General features: G+C 41.9%; 1 protein-coding gene across 5 annotated transcripts in view; it reads left to right on the plus strand.

Moving 5' to 3' along the window:
* Window positions 1-8960, plus strand: part of RFC4 (replication factor C subunit 4) — a 148937-nt gene extending 139977 nt beyond the window's left edge. For 2 of the 5 annotated variants that reach the window (XM_056565308.1, XM_056565309.1), the window contains exons 9-11: window positions 3976-4056; window positions 4574-4690; window positions 7166-8478. In XM_056565308.1, the coding sequence (XP_056421283.1) occupies window positions 3976-4056; window positions 4574-4690; window positions 7166-7261 (294 nt within the window). In that variant the 3' untranslated portion in view covers window positions 7262-8478. Of the gene's footprint in view, window positions 1-3975; window positions 4057-4573; window positions 4691-7165 lie in introns of all 5 variants that reach the window. The other 3 variants (XM_056565306.1, XM_056565307.1, XM_056565311.1) reach the window with 3 other exon arrangements.
* Window positions 8961-11220: the final 2260 nt, after the last annotated feature.

Below are 11220 nucleotides of genomic sequence, written 5' to 3' on the forward strand. Positions count from 1 at the left end.
CAGACCGCAATCACTGATCTTTGTGCTGAAGACCTGGCCAAATACTTCAAAACTAAAATCGATGAAATTTGTGATGAAATCCTCGCCCAGTCCCCTAAAAGTTCTGATCCAATTCCCAGCCACGTCTCCTCTTCATCACACTCAGTTTTTGAGCTTGTAACGGAGGATGAGGTTTCCAGGCTCCTCTCCTCCGCCCACCCCACTACCTGCTCTAGTGACCCCATGCCTTCACACCTCATCCAGTCTCTCTCTCCTGCTATCAGCTGTCACCTAACTAAAATCTTTAACCTCTCCCTCTCTTCTGGGGTCTTTCCCTCTTCCTTCAAACACTCTATCATAACCCCACTATTGAAAAAACCATCTCTGGACCCGTCCTGTGCAGCCAACTATCGACCCGTCTCAAATCTCCCCTTTATCTCCAAACTCCTGGAACGCTTGGTCTACTCCCGCCTTATCCGCTATCTCTTAGAGAACTCTCTCCTTGACCCCTTACAGTCTGGTTTCCGCTCCCTTCACTCCACAGAAACGGCCCTAACCAAAGTCACTAACTATTTTCTGACAGCCAAATCAAATGGCAATTTCTCTTTACTGATTCTCTTGGACCTGTCTGCGGCTTTTGACACTGTGGATCACAAACTCCTCCTCAGCAGTCTCCGCTCCATCGGTCTCAAGGACTCTGCTCTCGCCTGGTTTTCCTCCTATCTTTCTGGCCGCTCCTTTAGCGTGTCGTTTTCTGGCTCTACTTCTTCTCCTCTTCCCCTTGCTGTCGGGGTTCCCCAGGGATCGGTCCTGGGTCCTCTTCTCTTTTCACTCTACACATCCCCCATTGGAAAAACAATCAGTAGATTTGGTTTCCAGTACCACCTCTATGCTGATGACACCCAACTCTATACCTCCTCCGCCAACATCACCCCTGCACTCCTACAGAATACCAGTGACTGTCTCTCTGCTATCTCAGACATCATGTCCTCTTTATATCTGAAACTAAATCTTTTGAAAACAGAACTTCTTGTTTTTTCTCCATCAACTGATACTGTACCTAACCCTGACATTTCCATCTCGGTATGTGGTACTACCATAACTCCCGGGCAGCAGGCTCGCTGTCTTGGAGTTATACTTAACTTTGATCTGTCTTTCACTCCCCATATTCAGTCTCTTTCACGTTCTTGTCACCTGCATCTCAAAAACATTTCCAGAATCCGCCGGTTTCTCACTACTGAAACTGCTAAAACTCTCATTATTGCTTTGATTCACTCCCGCCTCGACTACTGTAACTCTTTACTAATAGGCCTTCCTTTCTCCAAACTCTCTCCTCTCCAGTCCATCCTTAATGCCGCAGCCAGACTCATCTTCCTCTCCAGCCGCTACACCGACGCCTCCTCCCTGTGCCAGTCATTACACTGGTTACCAATTCAGTCCAGAATACAGTACAAAATCCTCAGTCTCACACACAAAGCCCTCCACAATGCTGCACCTCCCTACATCTCCTCTCTCATCTCTGTCTACCATCCTACACGTTCTCTCCGATCTGCTAATGATCTCACACAAACATCTTCTATAATCCGAACTTCTCACTCCCGTCTCCAAGACTTCACTCGTGCTGCACTGGTTCTCTGGAATGCAATCCCTTAGACTCAACAACAACATCCATAGTTTCAAGCGTGGCCTAAAAACACATCTCTTCAGACAGGCCTATAACAGTCTCTAATTGGCCTCAACATATCCCCACACCTCTTGTTTGAATAGTTATTGTGTAATTTTATGTCTGATACTTGTCTTTGTACCCCATAATTTTAAGTGCTGCGGAATCTGTAGACGCTATATAAATAAATAGAAGAGCTGCTCCTCTTTCACAAAATGCGTCTTTGATCTGTGTTTAAATTTCTATTTTTTTCTGCTTTGACTTGGGTACTTGTAGGAGCCATATATATATATATATATATATATATATATATATATATATATATATATATATATATATATATATATATATAATAGTTTACTTCTACATAGCTAAATAAGCCTCCAAGTCTGCAGTCTTATTTTTTTTTATTTATATTTTTTTTGTGTATCTAGAAGGATAGTTTTATGCAATTTCTTGCCAGTTTATTAAATAGAGAAATACCAAAAAAAACTATGGTAGCAAACGTACTACCAAAACCACATAACGTCAAACTATATGGTTATAGAATAGACATAGCTCTAATACATGGGGGAAGAGTTACAAAAGTAGCATCAGTAGAAAATAATTCTCCACCCATGGTCACCACCCATCTTGAAAAGTTTCCCCCCTCACATATACTAATGTGCCACAAACAGAAGTTAATATCACCAACCATTCCCATTTTAATAAGGTGTATCCATATAAATGGCCCACCCTGTATTGCAAAAAAGGTAAATCATTTCAAAGCAACATAATTCCTGTATGAAAGGATCTGAGAGGGGATGGCCCTCATATCCTCGATTAGAGTACCTGTCATCAACAAAAACTTTTAATATGTTGTTCATAATCATTAATGAAGAGATATTGTAATATATCTTCATTAAAAAATATTAATATTTATACCAGTTTTTTCATTTTATACTTTTGGCCACTAGGGGTCACTCTTCTATGCCTGGTCTGCAAGCAGCATCCTATGCTTTTCATAGTAAGTGTACAGCTTTTAGGACTAATGCTGAAAGGGTTCTGGTCCTTCCATCGGAAGTTCAGTACTCTCAGCTCAGGACTCCCAGCCTGTGAGCTACAAGCCTGCACATTCCTCTCATATAACAGCCAGTCACCTCCCCCTCCCCCCTGCCCCTCACCACACGTTATCTTATACATTGTATTATCTCACTGCACTCCCTGCTCTGTGTAATTGCTCCCTCAGCCCCTGGTTCTCAGCATTGACTTTTTAGTGCAGAGAGACACAGGAGAGAGACAGGCTGCCGTCCCTCCTTTGTACTTAGTCTGTATGCACACTGCAGAGCAGTGTTTCCCAACCAGGATGCCTCCAGCTGTTGCAAAACTACAACTCCCAGCATGCCCGGACAGCTGTTGGCTGTCTGGGCATGCTGGGAGTTGTAGTTTTGCAACAGCTGGAGGTGCCCTGGTTGGGAAACACTGCTGCAGAGGGAGAGCAGTATACAGGAAGACTGGCAGAAGCAGAGTTCCAGCCAGGCTTCATGTGACATCATGCCTGCCGGGACCCGCCTCCTTCCACCCCTCAGAAAGACAGTGCTCCTGAGCTAATGAAGAGGGATGAAAAAAGGTATTTCCACAGCGTTTTAAACCTCAATAAACACAGGGATAGGCTTAGTTAGAGAAAGGGACAGATGGGAAGGGGGATCAGGGAAAGTTTAGATGATGACAGGTACTCTTTAATATTGTACAGATGTTCGCAAATTCTCTTACAGAGTAGTCTTTTTGTTCTCCCGATGTATAATTTTTCACAGGGACATTTTATGGCATAAATCGCCCCCTTTGATTCACAGTGAAGAAACTGTTTGAGTTTTATTTCATTATTCTGATGTGAGATTAGTGCTCCTATAAGCTTTACAGCTTCTGCACGGGAAGAAGCCTTTTTTTCTTCCCTAGTGTGTTGGTATTAAATCCATCAGTAGTGCCAATAGTTTAGCACCTTGTATCACTGTGCATGTGAATGCTTCTCCTGAAGAGGCTGCAAGCTGTCTGCATCTCTCAGGTGTTATCACACAGTTGAAAGCTGCACTGATACCGGCAAGGTAATTGAATATCAGACGATAATATCGGCCAAACCGATAATCGGTTGATCCCTAGTCTCTAATGTCAGTAACGCTTTGAATATGCCAATGTGTTTCTCTGAGGTTTTATATCTATAAAGTTATCATTATTAACAATGGCCATAACATTAATTTAAGAGGTAAAATATTCAATAAAGTTTAGATGCAGTTTATTTCAGTATGAGACACAGTTGGCTCAACATTGCCCTGTGCCATATCTTTTTTCTTTTCTAGGTAATTCCTAAGGAAACCCTAGAAACAGTCTTGGCAGCTTGCCAGAGTGGATCCTTTGAGAAACTGGAAACTGTAGTGAAGGTAAGTACTTTGATGGCTGCTCTGTTATTTGACAATAGTGCATGGAACAATGCCCTAACTGGTGATGTAGAATCCATATTAAAGGGGTTGTCCGAAGACTTGATATGGAAAAAATTGAATACCTGCTCAGAATGGCATAAAATATGAAGACACCGTATGCCTTAATCAAAGATCTTTGACTGCTACAGCTGATCACTAGTGCAATCAGTAGCTGGCATATATGCATTTTAAAAAGGCGGACAACCTCTTCAAAGGGGTACTCTAGAGAACTGAACTTTTTAAACACTTAACCCCTATTCACAGGATAGGACATAAGTGTCTGATCACAGGGGGTCCGACAGCGATGCCCCCCAAAAAGGATGTGTCTGATAAGTGAGGTTTCACGAGTACTCCTTTTAATGCCTTGTTAGCATGTCATTACCCTTAACTTTGACTGTTTCTGCAACCATGTTGCATAGCCTGTAATGTTTTGTTAATGTATTCTTTTTTTTTTTTTTTTTTTTTATCCATCCTAAAGAATTTAATAAATAATGGTCATGCAGCAACACAACTTGTAAATCAGCTTCATGATATTATACTTGAACGAGAAGATTTGACTGACAGACAGAAGGCCATCATTACAGAGAAACTTGCAGTAAGTCAAATGACACAATACTGACAAACATCAATGATTGAAATTGCTATGAGGCATATGATTGGTCAGGGTATCTGCAAAAGTATAGGTCTTGTGGGGCATATCTGGTATAGAGTGGTTATTACCAATAAATATCACTTAATTTACAGAAAATTACTCTTTACCCCCAGAAAAACAGCTCTGAAGTCTTGGTGACTAATTTTCTCTTTTTCCTGCAATCTGCTGTTCACTGCCTTTTGCCAGGGGAGTTAAGTCCCGATATAGCTCTACTACATAGGCTCAGCTTGCTACAGATACATAGCCCAGGGTTCCTCATGCTCTGTCTGTAATCTCTCCCCACCCACCCCTTTTTAGCTTTTCAGTGCTTGGTGTAACCCCCTTCCTTGCTGTGGTGTGGCTGTTTCTTTCTTTCCTTCCTGATCACATAGAAACATGCAAAGCCAATTGCATCAGTAACTCCTCTCCCTCCACATGTCATCCATAGTAGTATACTTTGTAAATCATCCCTCAGCACAGCCTGTTAAGTCAAGTGCACTCTCTAGCATTGTGTCATGGCATAGCAGAGAGTAAAAGGTATTTTAACCCCCTTAACGACAACGGCACAATGACGTACATTTCCGCACCACCATGATCGCGAACACCGGAGCGGTGCTCGCGTCATGTGCGGCAAGTCCCGGCTGCTATCAGCAGCAAGGGACCCGCCGGTAATGGCGGACATCCGCGATTGCGTGGATGTCCGCCATTAACCCATTGATCACAGCATCTGCGGCAGTGCGGTTCTTTGAATGCATAATCAGATCGCCCGCAGCGCTACCGTGGGGATCCGATCATCCAGCATGGCGGCCGGAGGTCCCCTCACCTGGCTCTGGCTGTCTCCCGGGGTCTTCTGCTTTGTTCTGAGATCGAGCAGACCAGAGCAGAAGATCACCGATAACACAGATCAGTGTTCTGTCCTATACATAGCACTGAACAGTATTAGCAATAAAATTATTGCCACGAATAGTCCCCTATGGGGACATAAAAAGAAAAAAATTTGACCCGTCTCCCAATAAAAAAGTAAAACGTCGTTTTTTCCCCCCATTTCCCCCCCAAAAAAGCGTTAAAAAAAAATACACATATTTGGTATGGCCGCGTGCGTAAAAGTCTGAATTATTCAAATATATTAGTTATTATCCCGTAAGGTGAACGGCGTAAACGTAAAGTCCAAAATTGCTGCTTGTTTGTCACAATTTATGCCAAATTTTTTTTTATAAAAAATGTATAAAGTAAAAACTAAGCAAAACTGGTACTGATTAGAACTACAGATCATGGCGCAAAAAATGAGCCCTCATACTGCCCCATATATGGAAAAATTAGAAAGTTATAGGTGGTCAAAATAGGGCAATTTCAAACATACTAATTTTGTTAAAATGGTTTGTGATTTTGAAGTGGTACAATTATAGAAAAGCATATAACATCGGTGTCATTTTTACCGGAAAGTGTACATCGTGAAAACAAAACCTTCCAAAATGTGCTAAATTTTCCCACATAAATAATATTTCTTTGGATGCGCCGTACATTTTATGGTAAAATAAATGATGTCATTACAAAGTACTAGTGGTGACGCAAAAAACAAGCCCTCATATGGGTCTGTGGATGGAAATATAAGAGTTATGATTTTTAGAAGGTGAGGAGGAAAAAACGAACATGCAAAAATAAAATTGGTCTGGTCTTTAAGGCCAAAATGGGCCTGTCCTTAAGGGGTTAAAAATTGGGGCAAAAAAACAAAAGTTAAAAAATTTTGAGTAACCAAACTTTGATGAATACTCCCAGTATTCTTTACACAACACATGTATAGAAGAAATTAATTCTTCTATTTACCAGGTATGCCAGAAAAATAATAAAGGCAGCATCACCAACCCACAAGACCTCACATACCCTGGGTGCAATATCCTGCTGAAAGTGGCCTCTGCCATAAGGGAATTCTGTTGCCAAGGGGTCAATTTTGTTAGCATCCACCCGAGGTTCCCAGCAGAGCATTGAATGTAATTCATCAGACCAGGCCTCTTTCTATGATCCAATTTAGATTTTTCTGTGCCCATTGTAGGCATTTGAATTGGTATAGGCATTGTGACAGTCTCTGCAGTTATGCAATCACATACAACACAAGCTGTGATACACACTGTCTTCTGGCTCTTTTCTATCATAGCCAGCAGTTTCTCATTGTTATTAGTGTTTGGGCTCCCATGATACTGCCACTGGTTCACTGATGGACCAAACCTTGGATCACATATGGAATGTTGCAAAATATCACATGTAACCCCTTAAACCCTATTAAAACCATAAAAGAACTAAAACCAAGGTGAAAACTCTAAAATGCTGTGTACCTGTCTATGGAAAGTTATGGCAGCAATCTACTGTGTATAATGTACATTTTATACGCTTAAATCACTCTTATGTCTTAAGATTTTATATTATTGTAATTTTATTTTACAGGAAGTGGACAAGTGTTTGACAGATGGAGCAGATGAATACCTACAAATGCTCAGTCTTTTTGCAGTTGTTATGCAACAGATGACTCAGAATAGCTAAATGTCACAAATATTGGAAACTTTTTGTATAGTGTATAAATGCAAATGTTTTGCTAAAAAAAAATGTGTGAAAGCGTGTAAAGGTTTTTATTTGTATAATGTCTATGGGAAAACCTCTCATATACTGTTATATAAGGCTAGCTGTATAAGTTCATTTCTGCATTGGTGCTCCGTTGCATAGTCTGTTTCAGACAAACAGAGCTGGATGAACCGTTGCACAACTGGTCCCATTGACACCACTTGGTCCCATTGACACCACCTGGTCCCATTGACTTTGAAAAGGGTTTCTGCTTGGTGTCTACTTAACTCCTGCAAAATAACAGAGGAAAAAACTGAGCTGCAGTATTTTTTTCTTTGCTAAACCCATTGTAGTGATGGGACCTGAGCAAACAGAGACCCAACGCTGATGTGAAGGAGCCCTTAGTCTATATAACAAATCATGTGCCTAAGAATTAGAGCCCTTCATGTCAACCTTCACGTAAGATATGCCTCATGACTGTTTCTCTCCAATGAATGCTCTTAGCTGGACCTATAAGTGGTTGTGTGTTTTACCCCCTGTATCTATCAAATTATTCCTGAATTAGTTATGTAATCTTTAATGCTGCATGGTCTATTAGCAGTTAGTCATAGTGCTGCTTTGTTATTGGTTAAAGCGTACCTATCATCTCATCCAAATATTAAAAACTTAGATGTACATAATCAGGGTGAGGTACTGAGTAACACAACAGTTTTAATGTGTTTAGCCCTATATTTCTAATAAAAACAGCTCACATCAGTTGCAGCCTGTATTGTCATCTTCTCTCAGGCAGGGGGCATGTCTCTCTTCTGCCCTCACTCAACTTGACTAAACTTCCTCCCTCACTGGGCATCACTGAGTCTCAGAGCATTCAGCCAATCACTGCAGGTTGCTCTGTAACCCTTTCCTCTCTGGATCGCCTTATCCTCTCACATGTTGCATATGGCTGGCTGGCATTTTTTTGAGACACACACTCACAATATGAAAGAGAAGAGGATAATATAACAAAATAAATATATATGTCCTTTGCTCCTTTTACATATTGCACGACGCAGGGATTTCTAGTTCGCTACACACAATACATATATAAACACACATCTCCATGTACAAAGAAAAAAAGTGCATGCTTGCTCTCACCGTTCTCGTAGTAGGTATCTTCACAGACCCTCCGTGCAGCAGGGAGACGTTAGTCTCTGAGCACCCACATCTAACAGCCGTTTGCTTCTTCCAGCCTCAATTGCGTCACTGCGCTAATCTATATCAGGGGTGGAGCTGTCGTCAAGGTAATGTGCAAAAGAAAAAAACTAATCGTGTTAAAAATATATATAAAAAACCACTATATAAAAGGACTTTCATGTATTACTACACTATGTATTTTAGGGAATGAAACCATTACAAAAACGGCATAAGGTCAGTCCTGTCATTAAGTCCTGCGGGGCCCTGTGCTTCCACTAGTAGGATCCAGCGAGCCTCTCATTTGAGACTATGCCAATTGCCACTAGGGGGAATTCCTACTCTCTCCAAACCACCAAATTTCATGGTATCCGTGTTGCCTCCATGTTCATTCCGAATGTGTCTGAGTCTTACTGTAGATATGCCAGTTTTAACTGAATACATATGTTCCCTGAATCTGGTTGCTAGTTGACGTTTCCTTTTTTTTTTTTTTCAATAGAATATCTCTGGCAGGGACATATGATATAATAAACAACATATGTAGACTTACAAGTAATAAGCTCATGAATTTCATTTTACCTCCTCCACGTCTCCTGGTAGTGCCTCCATGCTCTGGACACTATGCTGACAGACACAGCAAACTTTCTTGCCACAGCTCGCATTGATGTGCACTACTCATGCTACCACTAGATTGAAAGCACCGTCAGCAGTCAAAAGTGACCAAAACATTAGCCAGGAAGCATAGGAAATGAGAAGTGGTCACCACCTGCAGAGCCACTCTTTTATTGGGGGTGTCTTGCTAATTGCTAGAGATGAGCGAACGTACAGTAATTTGATTTGTCACAAACTTCTCTGCTTGGCCATTGCTGACTTTAGCCTACATAAATGAGTTCAGCTTTCAGGTGCTCTGGAGACTCTCTCCTAGGACTGTATCCAGCCCACCGGAGCACCTGAAAGCTGAACTAATTTATGCCGGCTAAAGTCAGCAATGGCTGAGCAGAGAAGTTCGTATCGAACCCGTTGCCTTCCCGGTTGCATAATTACCTGTTGCCGGGTCCGTGCTGCTTCAGGCCTCCGGTATGCGTCCCATGCATCGCTGCTATGCACTGCACAATGACGAGTGACATCTTTGTGCAGCGCATAGCCCCGACGCAGGGGATGCACACCGGAGGACTGAAGCAGCGCGGACCTGGCAACAGGTAATTATGCAACCTGGGATGGGGGAGGCAATGGGTGCTGCTGCCCCTTCTCTCACCCTGGCTGCCGGCACAGATAGCCAGGGGGATAGAAGGGCTGGCAGCAGGGCTCTAGACCCCAGGGCAGGCAGGGGCAGAGAAGCCGGCAGCCTCTGCACCTGCAAAGCCACTGCAGTTCATTGATTTAAAGTGCCCGCTTTAAATCATTGAACTGCAGCGGCTTATTGGCGTATAACACACAGGTAGACTTTAGGCTAAAAAAAATTGCCTAAAGTGAGTGTTATACGCCGATAAATACGGTATATGGGTTTGATTTTATCATGATTCTTTTCCAGAAGTACAACTTCATGCAGGAAAATTAATACGTTTAAAATTGTCATCTTCTGACCCCTATAAATTAATTTTTCCGTGTATGGGGCGGTATGAGGGTTTTTTGTGCCGTGATCTGAAGTTAAATATACCATTTTTGCACTGATAGGACTTATTGATCACTTTTTATTCATTTTTTTTCATGATAAAGTGAGTTATTTTGGGCTTTGGAATTTTTTTGCGCGTATGCCATTGACCGTGCGGTTTAATTAAGGATATTTATAATTTGGACATTTCTGCACACGGCAATACCATGTTTTTTTTATTTACACTTTTTAAGGGAAAAGGGGTGATTCAAATGTTTACTAGGGAAGGGGTTAAATCTTTTCACTTTTTTTTTTTTTGCAGTGTTATAGCTCCAACCTGTAACACTGCACACACTGATCTTTATAATTGATCACTGGTTTCTCATAAACCAGTGATTGATTCTGCTGCTTGACTGCTCATGCCTGGATCTCAGACACTGAGCAGTCATTTGGCGATTGGACAGTGAGGAGGCAGGTAGGGACACTCCAGCTATCCTGAACAGCCCACTGAGCTAACCTGCATGGTTTCACTTTAGACGCAGTGTTCAACTTTGAACGCTGCATCTAAAGGGTTAAGTGTGCGGCATACCATTTGGGAAACTACACCCCTCAAGGAATGTAACAAGTGGTCCAGTGAGCATTAACAGGTTTGACAAATTTTCAATAAAGTTTGACTTAAATGAAAGAAAAAAAAATTCACTAAAATGCTTGTTACTCCAAATTTTTCATTTTCACAAGGGGTAATAGGTTAAAATGTCCCACATTTGAAACCATTTCTCTCAAGGAAATACCTCATGTGGATGGTAAGTGATCTGTGGGTGCACTAGAGGGCTCAGAAGGGAAGGAGTGACAGTGGCCTTTTGGAAAGTGAATTTTGCTGAAGTGGTTTTTGGGCATGTCGCATATAGGAAGCCCACATGGTGCCAGAACAGTGAATACCCCACATGGCATACTATTTGGGAAACTACACTCCTCAAGGAATGTAACAAGGGGTGCAGTGAGAATTTACACCCCACTGGTGACAGATCTTTGGAACAGTAGGCTGTGTAAATGAAAAATTTCTCATTTGCATGGACCACTGTTCCAAAAAAAACTCACCTGTGGGGTATTAAGGATCACTATCCCCCTTATGTTCCATGGGGGTGTAGTTTCCAAAGTGGGGTCACGTGGGTATTTTGTA

The sequence above is a fragment of the Hyla sarda genome, chromosome 3 (genome assembly GCF_029499605.1).
Source record: "Hyla sarda isolate aHylSar1 chromosome 3, aHylSar1.hap1, whole genome shotgun sequence".
Lineage (NCBI taxonomy): Eukaryota > Metazoa > Chordata > Amphibia > Anura > Hylidae > Hyla > Hyla sarda.